This window comes from Oncorhynchus mykiss, chromosome 19 (genome assembly GCF_057628025.1).
Source record: "Oncorhynchus mykiss isolate SJ-2025 chromosome 19, ASM5762802v1, whole genome shotgun sequence".
NCBI lineage: Eukaryota > Metazoa > Chordata > Actinopteri > Salmoniformes > Salmonidae > Oncorhynchus > Oncorhynchus mykiss.
The window spans coordinates 20,259,153-20,277,581 of NC_143040.1; the positions used below are offsets into that span (position 1 = coordinate 20,259,153).

At 48.3% G+C, this 18,429-nt stretch overlaps 1 protein-coding gene across 10 annotated transcripts in view; it reads right to left on the minus strand.

Annotated features, from left to right (window-relative positions):
- LOC110497375 (lipopolysaccharide-responsive and beige-like anchor protein) overlaps positions 1-18,429 on the minus strand; it is a 319,123-nt gene that overhangs the window by 57,289 nt on the left and 243,405 nt on the right. For all 10 annotated transcript variants that reach the window (XM_090210434.1, XM_090210433.1, XM_036954299.2 and 7 more), the window contains one exon: positions 4,922-5,089. In XM_090210434.1, coding sequence (XP_090066560.1) covers positions 4,922-5,089 — 168 coding nt within the window. The remainder of the gene's footprint in view (positions 1-4,921; positions 5,090-18,429) is intronic.

Genomic DNA, 18,429 nt, shown 5'->3' on the forward strand with positions numbered 1-18,429 from the left:
TCCCTTCTCTCTCTCCTGTCCTCCCTTTCCCTCTCTCTCTCCTGTCCTCCCTCTCCCCCTCTCTCTCCTGTCCTCCCTCTCTCTCTTTCCTGTCCTCCCTCTCTCTCTCTCTCCTGTCCTCCCTCTCTCTCGCTCTCTCCCGTCCTCCCTCTCTCTCTCCTGTCCTCCCCCTCTTTCTCTCTCTCCTGTCCTCCCTCTCTTTCTCTCTCTCTCTCCTGTCCTCCCTCTCTTTCTCGCTCTCTCCTGTCCTCCCTCTCTCTCTCCTGTCCTCCCTCTCTCTCTCCTGTCCTCCCTCTCTCTCTCCTGTCCTCCCTCTCACTCTCTCTCCTGTCCTCCCCTCTCTCTCTCCTGTCCTCCCTCTCTCTCTCCTGTCCTCCCTCTCTCTCTCCTGTCCTCCCTCTCTCTCTCCTGTCCTCCCTCTCTCTCTCCTGTCCTCCCTCTCCCTCTCTCTCTCCTGTCCTCCCTCTCTCTCTCCTGTCCTCCCTCTCCCTCCCTCTCTCCTGTCCTCCCTCTCTCTATTTCCTGTCCTCCCTCTCTCTCTCTCTCTCTCTCTTTCCTGTCCTCCCTCTCTCTCTCTCTCTCTCTCTCCCGTCCTCCCTCTCTCTCCTGTCCTCCCTCTCCCTCTCTCTCTCCTGTTCTCCCTCTCCCTCTCTCTCTCCTGTTCTCCCTCTCCCTCTCTCTCTCCTGTTCTCCCTCTCTCTCGCTCTCTCCTGTCCTCCCTCTCTCTCGCTCTCATCTGTCCTCCCTCTCTCTCGCTCTCGCCTGTCCTCTCTCTCTTTCCTGTCCTCCCTCTCTCTCTCTCTCGTCCTCCCTCTCTCTCCTGTCCTCCCTCTCCCTCTCTCTCTCCTGTTCTCCCTCTCCCTCTCTCTCTCCTGTTCTCCCTCTCTCTCTCTCCTCCATCTCTCTCTCTCCTGTCCTCCCTCTCTCTCTCTCTCCTGTCCTCCCTCTCTCTCTCTCCTGTCCTCCCTCTCTCTCTCTCTCTCTCCTGTCCTCCCTCTCTCTCTCTCTCTCTCCTGTCCTCCCTCTCTCTCTCTCTCCTGTCCTCCCTCTCTCTCTCTCCTGTCCTCCCTCTCTCTCTCTCTCCTGTCCTCCCTCTCTCTCTCTCTCCTGTCCTCCCTCTCTCTCTCTCTCCTGTCCTCCCTCTCTCTCTCTCCTGTCCTCCCTCTCTCTCTCTCTCTCCTGTCCTCCCTCTCTCTCTCTCTCCTGTCCTCCCTCTCTCTCTCTCTCCTGTCCTCCCCTCTCTCTCCTGTCCTCCCCTCTCTCTCTCCTGTCCTCCCTCTCTCTCTCTCTCCTGTCCTCCCTCTCTCTCTCTCTCTCCTGTCCTCCCTCTCTCTCTCTCCTGTCCTCCCCCTCTCTCTCCTGTCCTCCCTCTCTCTCGCTCCCTCCTGTCCTCCCTCTCTCTCGCTCTATCCTGTCCTCCCTCCCTCTCGCTCTCTCCTGTCCTCCCTCCCTCTCGCTCTCTCCTGTCCTCCCTCTCTCTCGCTCTCTCCTGTCCTCCCTCTCTCTCGCTCTCTCCTGTCCTCCCTCTCTCTCGCTCTCTCCTGTCCTCCCTCTCTCTCGCTCTCGTCTGTCCTCCCTCTCTCTCGCTCTCGCCTGTCCTCCCTCTCTCTCCTGTCCTCCCTCTCTCTCTCTCTCCTGTCCTCCCTCTCTCTCTCTCTCCTGTCCTCCCTCTCTCTCTCTCTCCTGTCCTCCCTCTCTCTCTCTCCTGTCCTCCCTCTCTCTCTCTCCTGTCCTCCCTCTCTCTCTCTCTCTCTCCTGTCCTCCCTCTCTCTCTCTCCTGTCCTCCTTCTCTCTCCTGTCCTCCCTCTCTCTCGCGCTCTCCTGTCCTCCCTCTCTCTCGCGCTCTCCTGTCCTCTCTCTCGCTCCCTCCCTGTCCTCCCTCTCTCTCGCTCTCTCCTGTCCTCCCTCTCGCTCCCTCCCTCTCCTGCCCTCTCTCGCTCCCTCCCTCTCCTGCCCTCTCTCGCTCCCTCCCTCTCCTGCCCTCTCTCGCTCCCTCCCTCTCCTGCCCTCTCTCGCTCCCTCCCTCTCCTGCCCTCTCTCGCTCCCTCCCTCTCCCGCTCCCTCCCTCTCCTGCCCTCTCTCGCTCCCTCCCTCTCCTGCCCTCTCTCGCTCCCTCCCTCTCCTGCCCTCTCTCGCTCCCTCCCTCTCCTGCCCTCTCTCGCTCCCTCCCTCTCCTGCCCTCTCTCGCTCCCTCCCTCTCCTGCCCTCTCTCGCTCCCTCCCTCTCCTGCCCTCTCTCGCTCCCTCCCTCTCCTGCCCTCTCTCGCTCCCTCCCTCTCCTGCCCTCTCTCGCTCCCTCCCTCTCCTGCCCTCTCTCGCTCCCTCCCTCTCCTGCCCTCTCTCGCTCCCTCCATCTCCTGCCCTCTCTCGCTCCCTCCATCTCCTGCCCTCTCTCGCTCCCTCCCTCTCCCGCTCCCTCCCTCTCCTGCTCCCTCCCTCTCCTGCCCTCTCTCGCTCTCTCCTTCTCCTGCCCTCTGTCGCTCTCTCCCTCTCCTGCCCTCTCTCGCTCTCTCCCTCTCCTGCCCTCTCTCGCTCTCTCCCCCTCCTGCCCTCTCTCGCTCTCTCCCTCTCCTGCCCTCTCTCGCTCTCTCCCTCTCCTGCCCTCTCTCGCTCTCTCCCTCTCCTGCCCTCTCTCGCCCTCTCCCTCTCCTGCCCTCTCTCGCCCTCTCCCTCTCCTGCCCTCTCTCCCTTTCCTGCCCTCTCTCCCTCTCCTGCCCTCTCTCCCTCTCCTGCCCTCTCTCCCTCTCCTGCCCTCTCTCCCTCTCCTGCCCTCTCTCCCTCTCCTGCCCTCTCTCCCTCTCCTGCCCTCTCTCCCTCTCCTGCCCTCTCCCCCCCCCGCCCTCTCTCTCCATCTCACGCTGTCCTTTGTCTGTGATTATGGAAAATCTCACGGCCGTCGCACACCAGTGACAATACACAGACGGGAACAGTCTGCATTTTTACAGCTTTCACGTAATACGAGTATAAATTAAACATACCCACGCAAACAGGAACCTGCCTTGAGTTGTCGCACAACCCCTACAAACCAGACAACACGCCAAGGACATCCTCGGTTATTCATTTCCCGTCATTCAAAACTAAGTACGGTTATGTGGTTGCTGTGATGCGTTTATTTGCATAAAAACAGCATGTTTTCCATCCAGATACAGCTTGTCAAGTGGTTGAGTAAATCACATGACCGTAGCCTCGCTGCAGAGGGGGTCTTCCTCCGTCCTTTAAATGTACAGAATATAGAGACTTCATCAGATACGGACCAGTGCCCCTGAAGAAGATTGGCCTTGCCAGTGGCCCCACATAATCACATGCCTATATGGCATAACATTGTAGTATGGGCAAGTATATAGGTGACCTATGCCCAGCAAGTTTCCAACATCACACGCCTTTATAAACGTCAGCTGGGAATTGAATGAAGAGGGTGACTCTGAAGACGGGTCCTCTTGTACATTAGCCTGAGACAAACGTCCCAGAGCTAGCTAACGGAACAGTTGAGTCACTTTGACCTTCAGCTGAACACTCACGGACACTAATCAACCTCTAACACGGTTCCACAGTGAGTGTACTGCTGGAAATGACGACTACTATCGCCCTACTGTGTGTCCTGGTTGAACGCCGATGTCAAGATGGTGATTTTCTGGCCAGGACACTGATAGTAAAAGTTCTGAGGGAGGTTGGTTTTGGTTGGTGAACGGGTAATGTTGTTCATTTCAAATGTATACACTTTATTCCAACTGAACGTCATAATAGTGTCATGAGATGATATTCAACACAAGTAATTGTGATATCAGAGCAATTAGGATATTTGTTTACGGATCATTTGTTTGGGGCTTCAGAGTGTCTTCAATGAAATACATATTGCATTATATAGGAGGTTATGTTGACCAGCTCTCGTTGTGTTATCTCTGGAGGTTATTAGAGCCAGGACGGTAGCCAGTATCAGGTTATTTTTTCCATGACAAAAATGAAGCAAACCAATCTCTTTGGTCCTTTAAAAACCTGCTGTATGTAACATATTGTACTGTACTACAGCTTAGAAAATAAATACATGTGACTCTGGATGACATCATGATGTTTGTTTCCAACATTAGAGCTGATTTCTAAACCAGTTCAATCCGCTTTGTGTTTTGTTTCCTTACCCCCATACTAACGAGTATCAACATACCGGTATGGTTCCGGCGCTAGAGTTTACACAGTACACACACAGTGCCCTCTGGGCCAGATGAGGCTGTCTCAGTGGCTGGCTGCCATGTCTGGCACCCTGAGTTACACTTCAGTGGCACCGTTTTAGACGAGAAGTCACACTCTAGTTGTGGGGTCAGCACCCTGTTCGCCTGCCCCAGATTTGTTAGTGTGTCAATGAGAGAGTTAGCGCTGTAAGCTAGCGGGCTAGCCGTGGTTTATTGCTATATTGGTGTACCGTGTTGCTGCTGTGGGGAGAGAGGGAGAGGCTGCCTGCCTGTTGGTTCCAAGTGAAGGGAGGATGAATAATGAATGAAAGCAGAGCGAGAAAAACACAAACACACTCCCGATTTTTAAGGGCTTTCTCAGACCTTAAAGTGGAGCACTTCATATAGCTTTCAGTGGGATCCCAGTGCTGGAGATGAAAGACTGCTGGGTTCAGCAACTCAACTTGACTGAATCGTACTTACTTACCACACAGCCCTGCTGTTGAATGGAACACAAATAACAGCGTCAATAATGTCAGAGGATTATACCTTTTGCTGATGCTAATGGACTTCAATTGAATTGGATTCAACATCCAAGTTAAGAGCTTTAATGGTTCTGTGTGATACCGTGGAGTAATTCATGTCCAGCAGGGGATTTTAGAGATGGAAAAGACAAATAATATAATATTATAACAAATAATACGCAGAAAAACGTCACGTCAACTCTGTGTGTGTGTGTGTGTGTGTGTGTTACATCACCTCTCTGAGCATGGGGTCGGTGATGGAGCTGAGGTTGATGGTCCCTTCATAGGTCAGGTAGTAGAAGACGTTGAGAGACCTGGTGGCCTCAGGACCCTGCTGCTTGTAGCCAAAGATCAGGTCGATCCACTGGTGCAGCTGGCACGACACAAACTCACTCTCCAGAGCCTGGGAAGACAGGAGGAGAGGAGGAGCCATGGTTAGAGGAGATTGGGCTAAATGAAAGGGTTATTGAGCAGAGTGAGGCAGCGAGGACTCATGGTTAGAGGGGATTGGGCTAAATGAAAGGGTTATTGAGCAGAGTGAGGCAGCGAGGACTCATGGTTAGAGGGGATTGGGCTAAATGAAAGGGTTATTGAGCAGAGTGAGGCAGCGAGGACTCATGGTTAGAGGGGATTGGGCTAAATGAAAGGGTTATTGAGCAGAGTGAGGCAGCGAGGACTCATGGTTAGAGGGGATTGGGCTAAATGAAAGGGTTATTGAGCAGAGTGAGGCAGCGAGGACTCATGGATAGAGGGGATTGGGCTAAATGAAAGGGTTATTGAGCAGAGTGAGGCAGCGAGGACTCATGGTTAGAGGGGATTGGGCTAAATGAAAGGGTTATTGAGCAGAGTGAGGCAGCGAGGACTCATGGATAGAGAGGATTGGGCTAAATGAAAGGGTTATTGAGCAGAGTGAGGCAGCGAGGACTCATGGTTAGAGGGGATTTGGATAGATAGAGTGGTACAAGAGGACCCCAAGATTATATCAATAATAGGAGGTAGGGAATCCTTGCAAATAATTGATTGAGGTCACTCATAAGCCAGAGAACCAAGAGGGGATTAGACAAAGTCAAATGATCATTTATATAGGTCTACTGAAGCATTATGAGCAGATACAGTAGACCTGCTAAACTGCAAGACTGCAAATTATGTTCGCCACTAATTGTTGTAATTCCAGAACGCTTACTCCACTCCCCCAACCCCCACAAAAAGCTGCAACTCAAAGCAGAACTTGTTCAAAGTCATTTCAATAGCAGATAGCAGCACTGACTATCATCTGCATAATGGAGAAAATGCTCCAGTGCTAATCGTGTGAAAACATGAAACATGACAACACTCCGTTCTAGTAGGACGTTGGGGACTCATTTTGGACTCTTCTTCCCCTTTCGTGGGACGACGAGACGAGATAATGTATATAGCGGTGCTTTGGAATGTCTCTGTCTCACCATAACATTGAGATACAAGCTGTTTTTCTACTCATTAGCTGGCAAAGAAGGGAAAACATTTATGGTTTGTCATAAAAACAGCGATTGTGTTAATTTCTGGAAAAGCTGTCGGCACGGCAACAACAAAGGCTTCTAAACGCGTTCCAAATTAGAATGAGGAGGCCTTGATTGTCATTGCTGCCTTGTGTCACATTAATTCTGTGACAAAACATTAAACCGGTACACTTAAATGGCAATTTATATCATTTAAATGTTTACAGCCGGGGCTGGCCCATCACTCACTTAAATGTGACTTTCTGACAGCTAATTTTCCTTCTAATTCTCTCTCACTCTCTTAATTATAACTTTCAATCAGGGAGGAACGGCAGAGAGAGAGAGAGAGAGAGAGAGCACGAGAGAAAGAAAGAAATGGGGAAAGAACGAGATTCAGACAGAGAGAGAGAGGAGGTGAGAGAGAAAAAGAGAAAGCGAACAGCTAGATGTCTACCGCCTGTCTGCCATCATGATATCTCCCCCTGACGGGGCGATCGAGCCTCAGCCTGATGGTAAACTGTGAAAGCTCTTGTATAATGACTTTATGAGCCGTGGAAACAACATCAATAAATTGGTCGGTGTCAAAGAGAGAGAGAAAAGGCCCTGGGGCGGCAGAGCACTGAAAGGTCTCTGGGTTTTAATGTGGAACTGGGTCTGCGTCCTAAATGTAACCATGTTCACTATATACATATATCGCCCTATGGGCCCGGGTCAAAATGAGTGCACTAACTAGGGAATAAAGTACCAACATTGGGATGCAAGCTGGGAAGTGGATTGGAGGAAGAACACTATTTAAATGAGGACTGGGAACATTTGTTATATAAGTGCACAACAAATTGTGTGAATAGGTTTATGGGTATTATACGTCATGGTTCTTTTTGTAAATGTTCAACAATTATACTTCCGCAATTATAGTTTGGCAACCTGGAAACATGGGGAAATTAGTAGCCACAGATAGCTCAATTATTTTCCCCCTTTAAAACACACAATAAAATATGAGAGAATATCAATGTTTTGGGAGTAATTATTAACAATAAGACCAAACAGAGCACCCCTGGAACAGAGCACCCCTGGAACAGAGCACCCCTGGAACAGAGCACCCCTGGAACAGAGCACCCCTGGAACAGAGCACCCCTGGAACAGAGCACCCCTGGAGCCTCCTTAGGTGCAGAGTCCAGGCTTCTTGTCTGCATTTCCTCCGACATAAACACACTTATGTTAATACGTTCAAAGCTCTGTGTCAGAGAGTGATTCATTTTATTAGAGCTACATGTCTATTAGAATCCAGGACAGGCCTCTTAATGACAAGCTGACTGGGGGCCGATGGAGGACTGGTGTGTGTGTGTGTGAGACAGAGAGAGAGCAGTTCATTATGCGCTAGGCCTGACCTTTGACGGGGTCCTGCTCCCTCTGTTTCTAAACTAATGCAGAGTCTGATGGCCATTTAATGCGTGCTGCAATCTCCTGTCAATCAAGGCAGGGAAACAAAGAACAGCCTGTGTTATTACAGCACCCTCTCCAGAGGCCCGCCTTTATGGTAATGAGGATCTAGCATTTGGGGAAAGGGAGAGGGGAATAGTATTGTGTCTGTCTCTGACTGAGATGCAATCGTTTGGTAGTGCCTAGAAATCCCCTCTCTCATCAGTGATTCAAGGAGCGTTTGGTAGTGCCTGCAGAGGTATAGTGAACTAGCTCTGTGGTGTGTCTTTCAAAGCCTCTCAGTCTGTGCTGCTAAAAGAGAGGCCCATTGGCAATTCTACCCTGTGTTCTCCCAGACATGTTTGATCAACAAGCAAAACGGTTGTGGGAGAACCATCTCTTTAATTTATTTTTTATTTAAAAAAAATGGTGTGTGTGGGGGGGAGGCAGTGTATTGTATTTTAATCCCATCCTTCAGCTGCCCTCAACCCCCCTTTACCATATATTATCAACTGTGCTGTGATGTTTGACAACGTTTCTGAACCTTTCTATCCGCGTAGTTTCTACAGATAGTAAATTAAAGATGACCATTTGCTAAAAGTAGTATATTAAAAACCCTTTTTCGTTAAGATAAAGATCTTTCAGCCACCAAGCCTTCATCTAAAAAACATTCTTTGTCAGAGCCAGAAGTCTTGCGTAGACTAGAGAGAGCCAGAAGTCTTGCGTAGACTAGAGAGAGCCAGAAGTCTTGTGTAGACTAGAGAGACAGAAGTGTTGTGTAGACTAGAGAGAGAGAAGTGTGGTGTAGACTAGAGAGACAGAGGTCTTGTGTAGACTAGAGAGACAGAAGTCTTGTAGAGACTAGAGAGACAGAAGTGTTGTGTAGGCTAGAGAGAGAAGTGTTGTGTAGACTAGAGAGAGCCAGAAGTGTTGTGTAGACTAGAGAGAGCCAGAAGTGTTGTGTAGACTAGAGAGAGCCAGAAGTGTTGTGTAGACTAGAGAGAGCCAGAAGTGTTGTGTTGACGAGAGAGACAGACGTGTTGTGTAGACTAGAGGGAGCCAGAAGTGTTGTGTAGACTAGAGAGAGAGAAGTGTTGTGTAGACTAGAGAGAGAGAAGTGTTGTGTAGACTAGAGAGCCAGAAGTGTTGTGTAGACTAGAGAGAGCCAGAAGTGTTGTGTAGACTAGAGAGAGCCAGAAGTGTTGTGTAGACTAGAGAGAGAAGTGTTGTGTAGACTAGAGAGAGAGAAGTGTTGTGTAGACTAGAGAGAGCCAGAAGTGTTGTGTAGACTAGAGAGAGAAGTGTTGTGTAGACTAGAGAGATAAGTGTTGTGTAGGCTAGAGAGAGAAGTGTTGTGTAGGCTAGATAGAGCCAGAAGTGTTGTGTAGACTAGAGAGAGAAGTGTTGTGTAGACTAGAGAGAAGTGTTGTGTAGACTAGAGAGAAGTGTTGTGTAGGCTAGAGAGAGCCAAACGTGTTGTGTAGACTAGAGAGAGAGAAGTGTTGTGTAGACTATAGAGAGAGAAGTGTTGTGTAGACTAGAGAGAGAGAGGTGTTGTGTAGACTAGAGAGAGCCAGAAGTGCTGTGTAGACTAGAGAGAGCCAGAAGTGTTGTGTAGACTAGAGAGAGCCAGAAGTGTTGTGTAGACTAGAGAGAGCCAGAAGTGTTGTGTAGAGAGAGCCAGATTCCTGAGGAGAGATCCAGATCCACTAAGGGAGATCCAGCAGGCAGCAGGGTTATTGATGGGCCAATTAGCAGCCACTGTCTGTTTCATCCTGTTCCACCGGGAATCCTCTGATAATTAATGAATAATTTAGCATGCCTTTATGTAAATGCCTGGCAGGGGGTGGATGGCACCGAAATATCACTACACTACCGTTATCAGGACGTTTCTATCACTACACTACTGTTATCAGGAGGTTTCTATCACTACAATACTGTTATCAGGAGGTTTCTATCACTACAATACTGTTATCAGGTTTCTATCACTACACTACTGTTATCAGGAGCTTTCTATCACCAACTGCTGTGTATCGTCAAAGGTTTAGAGATCCCTTTGTTGCCAACAGAGTTGTTTGTCGCCTAGTCATGTGTAAAGCTTCAAATGCCAGACATTTCACATTTTTATAGGAGTGAATTATTACCAATAATATACACTGCTCAAAAAATAAAGGGAACACTAAAATAACACATCCTAGATCCGAATTAATGAAATATTCTTATTAAATACTTTTTTCTTTACATAGTTGAATGTGCTGACAACAAAATCACACAAAAATGATCAATGGAAATCAAATTTATCAACTCATGGAGGTCTGGATTTGGAGTCACACTCAAAATTAAAGTGGAAAACCACACTACAGGCTGATCCAACTTTGATGTAATGTCCTTAAATCAAGTCAAAATGAGGCTCAGTAGTGTGTGTGGGCTCCACGTGCCTGTATGACCTCCCTACAACGCCTGGGCATGCTCCTGATGAGGTGGCGGATGGTCTCCTGAGGGATCTCCTCCCAGACCTGGACTAAAGCATCTGCCAACTCCTGGACAGTCTGTGGTGCAACGTGGCGTTGGTGGATGGAGCGAGACATGATGTCCCAGATGTGCTCAATTGGATTCAGGTCTGGGGAACGGGCGGACCAGTCCATAGCATCAATGCCTTCCTCTTGCAGGAACTGCTGACACACTCCAGCCACATGAGGTCTAGCATTGTCTTGCATTAGGAGGAACCCACATGGAGGGCTGTGTGGCCCCCCAAAGAAATGCCACCGCACACCATGACTGACCCACCGCCAAACCGGTCATTCTGGAGGATGTTGCAGGCAGCAGAACGTTCTCCACGGCGTCTCCAGAGTGTCACATATGCTCAGTGTGAACCTGCTTTCATCTGTGAAGAGCACAGGGCGCCAGTGGCGAATTTGCCAATCTTGGTGTTCCCTGGCAAATGCCAAATGTCCTGCACGGTGTTGGGCTGTAAGCACAACCCCCACCTGTGGACGTTGGGCCCTCATACCACCCTCATGGAGTCTGTTTCTAACCGTTTGAGCAGACACATGCACATTTGTGGCCTGCTGGAGGTCATTTTGCAGGGCTCTGGCAGTGCTCCTCCTGCTCCTCCTTGCACAAAGGCGGAGGTAGTGGTCCTGCTGCTGGGTTCTTGCCCTCCTATGGCCTCCTCCACATCTCCTGATGTACTGGCCTGTCTCCTGTTAGCGCCTCCATGCTCTGGACACTACGCTGACAGACACAGCAAACCTTCTTGCCACAGCTCGCATTGATGTGCCATCCTGGATGAGCTGCACTACCTGAGCCACTTGTGTGGGTTGTAGACTCCGTCTCATGCTACCACTAGAGTGAAAGCACCGCCAGCATTCAAAAGGGACCAAAACATCAGCCAGGAAGCATAGGAACTGAGAAGTGGTCTGTGGTCACCACCTGCAGAACCACTCCTTTATTGGGGGTGTCTTGCTAATTGCTTATAATTTCCACCTTCCATTTGCACAACAGCATGTGAAATGTATTGTCAATCAGTGTTGCTTCCTAAGTGGACAGTTTGATTTCACAGAAGTGTGATTGACTTGGAGTTACATTGTGTTGTTTAAGTGTTCCCTTTATTTTTTTGAGCAGTGTATATATTTTTTAATCTGTCTCTAAATGACACAAAACATTCTATTAATAGATTTCTGGGGGGAGAAAAGCGGGGTGTAATTTCCCCCTACTCTCATTTTAGCGACCCTGTATTCCTCAAGTTCCTCTGTCTGGGTTGTGATGTTGGGTCCAATGAAAACACAGGATTTGGTAACAGTGACGGCACACCATGCTCACGTTTCCTCTACGGCTGTCTGATGTTACAGAGAGGGGAGCGGGGCTACCTTCATATACACAGTGACGGCACGCCATGCTCACGTTTCCTCTACGGCTGTCTGATGTTACAGAGAGGGGAGCGGGGCTACCTTCATATACACAAGGGCTCAGGGGTGACCTGTGTGTGTGCGTGCATGCATGTGTTCGGGGGTGACCTGCTCTGACCAAAAAAACCTTGACTAATAGTGTGTGCCGACTGGTTGCGACTGTGTTATGGTCCAGGTCGGGTCAGCCAATAGCTGCCAGACTTCCTGTGCTGCTGAGCTGGGCCGTGTGTGAGCCGCTCACAGCTGCCTGCCCCATGGAATTGTGGGAGCTCTGGGATATGACTGCAGCCTTCCCGTTGACAGACGTCCGGAGGGAGAGACTAGGTTCAGCCGCCGTTCGACCCTTAACTCTCCCAAATGAATGTAATAATTTTGAAATATTATTAAATGATAAAAACGTAATATTTACCAAGACATGTAACAGATAGCAAAGTAACAATGTAGAGGCTCTATCATCTTTCTCATTAGAGACAGACACATTTCTTCATACCTACAGTCCAGAATAGGCTAAGAGTGGTAAAACTAGGACAGTGGGACTGACCACCAACCAGTGACATACAAGTAACTGCCAAAATAATGGAAACACTTGAGTAAATGAGGGATACAAAGTATAATGAAAGCAGGTGCTTCCACACAGGTGTGGTTTCTGAGTTAATTTCAGCAATTAACATCATGCTTAGGGTCATGTATAAAATGCCCAGTTGCCTGTTATTTTGGCTGCCATGGCTAGAAGAAGAGATGTCAGTGACTTTGAAAGAGAGGTCTCAAATGACCATAGAGGGTTTAAAGGGTGTGTGTGTGTGTGTTTGGTTTGACTATCCTTAATTTAACCATTATTTAACTAGGCAAGTCAGTTCAGAACAAATTTGGCCTACCCCGGCAAAACCCTAACAACGCTGGGCCAATTGTGCGCCGCCCTATGGGACTCCCAATCACGGCCGGTTGCGATACAGCTCGAAATCGAACCAGGGTCTGTAGTGACGCCTCTAGCACTGAGATGCAGTGGCTTAGACCGCTGCGCCACTCGGGATCCCCCGAGGATCAGAAGTCCTCACAAGGATAGTAAAACAAGAAAAATTAGAATATTTCACCATTCCCCACAAGGGAAAGGCTATTTTAGGCTTAGTGGTTATATTTAAGGTTACAATTGGGGTTAGGAGTTAAGATTAGAGTTATGGGTTAAGGTTAGGAGTTAAGATTAGAGTTAGGGGTTAAGGTTAGGGTTAGGAGTTAAGATTAGAGTTAGGGGTTAAGGTTAGGAGTTAAGATTAGAGTTAGGGATTAGGGTTAGGAGTTAAGATTAGAGTTAGGGGTTAAGGTTAGGGTTAGGAGTTAAGATTAGAGTTAGGGGTTAAGGTTAGGAGTTAAGATTAGAGTTAGGGGTTAGGGTTAGGAGTTAAGATTAGAGTTAGGGGTTAAGGTTAGGGTTAGGAGTTAAGATTAGAGTTAGGGGTTAAGGTTAGGAGTTAAGATTAGAGTTATGGGTTAAGGTTAGGGTTAGGAGTTAAGATTAGAGTTAGGGGTTAAGGTTAGGAGTTAAGATTAGAGTTAGGGGTTAGGGTTAGGAGTTAAGATTAGAGTTAGGGGTTAAGGTTAGGGTTAGGAGTTAAGATTAGAGTTAGGGGTTAAGGTTAGGAGTTAAGATTAGAGTTAGGGGTTAAGGTTAGGGTTAGGAGTTAAGATTAGAGTTAGGGGTTAAGGTTAGGGTTAGATTAAGGGTTATAGGGTTAGGTTTAGGGAAAATATTCATTTGAATGGTAATCCAGTGTTTGGTCCCCACATGGAGAGTAAAACAAACATATGTGTATCTCAGTCACCAGAACTCAACCCAAATAAACACAAGACTCTGGAGCGGTGCCTAAAACAGCGTTTTCCACCACCTTCAACAAAACACTAAATTATGGAAATGATTGTGGAAGAAGGGTGTCACATCCCTCCAATAGAGTTCCAGACATTTGTAGAATCTATACCAAGGTGCACTGAAGCTGTTCTGGCTCGTGGTGACGCAACGCCCTATTAAGACATTTTATGTTGGTGTTTCCTTTATTTTGGCAGTTACCTGTACATTGTCCATACATTGAACTTTATAGGGGTGGATTTCACTGCTCTTAATGGGGTGCCAAGGAATGCTTTCCTCTTACTTACCAGGCTCTAAAAAAAAAACTTTTAACCTTTTTAAGGTCTTAAGGAAACCTGTCTGTAAGAATGTTAAAATGTCACTTAACAAATCAATCCCCCCCATTTGCATGTGTGTGATCGAACACACATGTCCAGTGCAGGCAGAGTGACAGCCCTATTGATTACAACTAGATTAGGGCGGACATTCATCAGGCTTATGCACTCCTACACTCCTCAGAACACAATGGGCAGAGTCAAATCAGATACCCACACTGTATATAGACAGAATATTCAACAGCTCAGATACCAGCTAAGAACCCACCCCCCCTTCCAGATCCCAGCTAAGCAACACTATCAGATCAAACAATCAGTCCACAACTTACAGATATATGATACCCATATAATATTTCCAAAAGAATAATAACTCTCTCTCCCTCCATCTCCCCTCCCTCCCCATCGTTCTCCTCTCCTCCTTTCCAGGCATCTCCTGCTTCCTTTCATCTGGTGTTTGGTTTTGCTGCGTTTGACGGGTGTCTGATTAAAGGACCTATTAGCTCGCCGTAGCCGAGGAGCCCGACGTCAGTTTGCAGCAGGTATGTGAATAAGGGAAATGGAATGTTAGCCTCCACGGCTGCTGCCTCCTTGGCTCTCATTCCTTACGTCATGCCCCAGTTCCCCTCTCCCGTCCTGGGGGCCCAGGCTCTGAGCTCTGCCTCTGTGGCCACTCATTGGGAAAACTCCCCCCCCCCCACACACACACACACACAGAGACAAGCACGCCCCCGTGCGCACACACCTTTTTCCTCAGTCTCTCCCTCTCTCCCCAATCACGCAGCTTACAACCCTGAGACTTCTGGGTACAGGTCATCAGGCAGAGACACACACTGTAACGCTGCGCTGAGTGGAACCCGACACACACACGTCTCGCTGGTCTAAGTGGAACCCGAGATGAGACAGCAGGGTGAATATCCTGCTCGACCGGTGACGAGAAGCAGAGTGAGCTGTGATTGTGTAAAATCTCCCCAAAACAAACATGTCACAGAGTATTTGGAGAGACCTGGAGGGAGGCCTGGCATATACTGTACTGTAGACTGTGGGTCGAGTCTAAAGTGGTATGTATGATTCATAGTAAAGAGTAGGCTGTGGGAAAGTGCTATAGTTCTGATTCAATTAACCAATGCAATAAAGCTTTGACATGGCCCACACAGACGTCAACTCTGGGACACACCAATTTTGCGTGACAGCCTACTTCATCAGTTCCCAACTTCCATATGAAAAATGACAAGTGCCCTCTAAAAGACGCCGAAATCCACAGAAGTGGGTCTGACGAAGATTAACGCAAGGCTACCTGGGACTACCCAACTGTGTTTCAGTTTCACAAACAAACACACCCAACCAATCACAGCTCCAGACTGAGGGTCAAACTCAGCAGGAAGAGCAGGTGATGAGTAAAATGGTTCATCAACAGACCAAAAGCTCAATTTCCGAGACGAGCATCATTCACCTAGAATAAGGCTAACAAGCTAACACACACATCACCACTGTTAGCATCTACAGTAAGTATGTGAGTAACAAATGAATTAAAGCTATGTAAACACTTCAGGCGTATCCCAGGGACAGACATACATGTACAGTACCATTAGTTGGAGTTAGTGGCAGAACTTACTGGATGGGGAATTGTTTGGATATCTGTTGGGAGAGACAGAGAATTGAGAACGAGGCTGTCTCAAATGACTGTGGAGCAGACTGGAGTGTTTAGCTAGGGGGTCTGACAGTCATGTTCCGTGTCTACTCAGAGTGCTCTCTTTCTGGGTAACATAGTTGATGTGTTGGGTTACGGATTGAAGTTGCTTAGATGATTAAAATGTATTATGGAGGTGACTAACTTGTACTCAAAACCCCCTTTTTGTCTGCCGGAGGGGTTCATTCATTCAGGTGAACGACACGTGGGTGAGCGGACCACTTAATAATAATTATAAATATATAATAAAGAGAGGAGCACTTACTGTACTGTTAGTATGCGTTTTGGTGGTGGAAGTATAAATAGGAAACAACGTCACACGGACATCTAAAGTGCTGGATGTTATTTTATTTTTTTAAATCAGTAAATGGTGAAAAGAGAATCCGTACACTCCAACTAACAAATCTGAAAAAGTATGTTATTTGGGCCTTCCCAAAAACAGAAGCCCCAGGCTAGATTTGAAGTTCTACCCCAATCTAAAGCCTCTTGAGCTGGGATAGTTTTTACACTTATCCCCTGATGTAAATGGTTCGGAGTCCTACAGGATGTGCCATTGAATAGACTAAAGGATAGAGAGTGTAAAGAGAGCCGACTGTATGAACGGAAGAACCACTACCGGATTTCCATTACCGGCAAACAGCTGTGTTCACTTCACATGGAAAATAAACCTCAAAGTTAAATGTATAGAAAGACTAGGCTTCCAGGGCACATAACCAATTATCAATGCTATCAATATCTTTACACAGTGAATAAAATAAACATGACCTAATTTAAGATTTTCATGCAGATTTCATTCGAAATTATTATTATATGATGTTCTCTCAGTTGAATTTCCTCCATCGAATCTCACTGTAGATCACTAGCGGTTTGTCATGTGCAACTAGAGATATTGAAATGAAATGAATCGTTGCACCTTTAAACATGACTTCTGTTAAGCTGCTCCAGTGTTAATAAAGTTGTGATGACCTTCCACATCAGGCAGGAAGGTGGTTTGTGATGAGAAAACGAGATGAGCTGAGCTGAGATGAGAGCATAGTAAGCAGAGTGAATAGAGACGACTGGGGGATTGATGTCTGTAGAGGAGGAAGGGGAGCTGATATTGGGGGTCATTGAGCCCTGTGTGATGGATGACCTAAACTTGACGTCCTTGTCAAATGCCACGTCTTTGAAATGCAGACCTGAGTGTAGATGAGGGTCAGTGTGCGTGTAGTGTGTGTGTGCATGCTTGACTGGGACGAAGCGGGGTAAAGATGCCACCTGTCCCACAATCCACCTCAAACACCCAGAGAGAGAGAGAGAGAGAGAGAGAGGAAGAGATGGAATATTAGTGAGGGTAAGGAGGGAGAGGGAGAGGAAGAGATGGAATATTAGTGAGGGTAAGGAGGGAGAGGGAGAGGAAGAGATGGAATATTAGTGAGGGTAAGGAGTGGGAGGGGGACGGAGAGAAGAGAAAGCCTCTGCAAAAACTGCAGTGCTGCAGAAAAGCCTCCTGCCAGGCCATGCATGGGCTGAGAGAGAGAGAGAGAGAGAGAGAGAGAGAGAGAGAGAGAGAGAGAGAGAGAGAGAGAGAGAGAGAGAGAGAGAGAGAGAGAGAGAGAGAGAGAGAGAGAGAGAGAGAGAGAGAGAGAGAGAGAGAGAGAGAGATAGAAGGGGGAGAGGAAGGGAGAGAGAGGAAGGGAGGGGAGAGAGGGAAAGAGAGAGGGAAAGAGAGAGAGAGAGAGAGAGAGAGAGAGAGAGAGAGAGAAGGGGGAGAGGAAGGGAGAGAGAGGAAGGGAGGGGAGAGAGGAAAGAGAGAGGAAGAGAGAGAGAGAGGGAGAGAGAGAGAGAAGGGAGGGGAGAGAGAAGGGAAGGGAGAGAGAGAAGGGAAGGGAGAAGGGGAGAGAGAGAGAGAGAATGGGCGAGAGAGATAGATAGAGAGGATGGGAGAGAGAGAGAGGAAGCAAGAGGGAGAGAGACAGCATTAGCGAGTGAGTGTGTCAGCGGCCATAGATCATGCCATTTCTCAGGCTCCCTCAGCCTCAGCCTCCTCCATTACATCACTGAAGAGGAGGAGGAGAGAGCAGGAGAAGGAGGGGTTAGAGCTCGTAAAACACAGAGCACACAGTAAACATGTCTGCCCTCGCATATGACAATACCCCTTCAGAGAGCGCTGGCTGACGTTGACCAGACGCTGTAGCTCGTTCCCACCCTGCCGCAGGCCTTGTAATGTTATACTGTAGCCTCACAGACTCCCATTCCAGTTAGATGGATCAGCGCTAAGCTAAGCTAACGCTACGTTAGGCTAACTCGGTGCTCTCACTCATTAACTCAGGAACTATGCTGTTAGCAGTTAGCGGTATTAGCGGCTAACCACAACTCTCACAGCGGCCCCTCTGGGTGTTCTGGGAGAGAGAGAGGGAGTGAGCATTACGGGTGTCCCTGGATGGTGCCTGCCTGATTGTATTGGGAGAGAGAGTTGTGGGGATGAGAGGCGAATGTAAACATGGGTGAACTTTGACCCCATGTAGCTGGTGGTCATACCAGAGGAGCAGAGCAGCCTGATAGGGTGGCGTGTGGGAAACACACACACACACATTCCCTTCCTTCTGACACTTCCCACAGCCCTGATGACACCTCTGTGTAGGGGGGAGCTCTATAAATCTGCCAGGGGCACGATACGATCAGCAAAGCAAACATCACTTCAAAATGTCTGATAGGAAGAAAAAAACAGTCTGACACACATCTCAACTCAAGCACACCAAAACACCCCCCAATCTACCCCTCTTTTTCACATGCTCAGACTTCAACCATTTTGGATAATGGCCTTGTCCCATATGTTGACACACTTTGCGTGAGGGGCTGTCAGCATATTGAGTTGACAGACCTCAGTGCTTGGACAGAGAAGAACAGAGAGTAGGGTGGGTATCGTTATGGGGTGAGTAACACCATGTGGGTCAAGTTAAAGGGGCTCTCGTCTCTCAGCACGGCCAGGCCCGAGCTTTGAGGTTGGCTCACTGATCCCGGCTGGCTGGCGGAGTAGGAGAGACAGTGTGATGCTCCCAACAAACAAACGGTGTGTGTCTGTCTGTATGTCCATTACCGT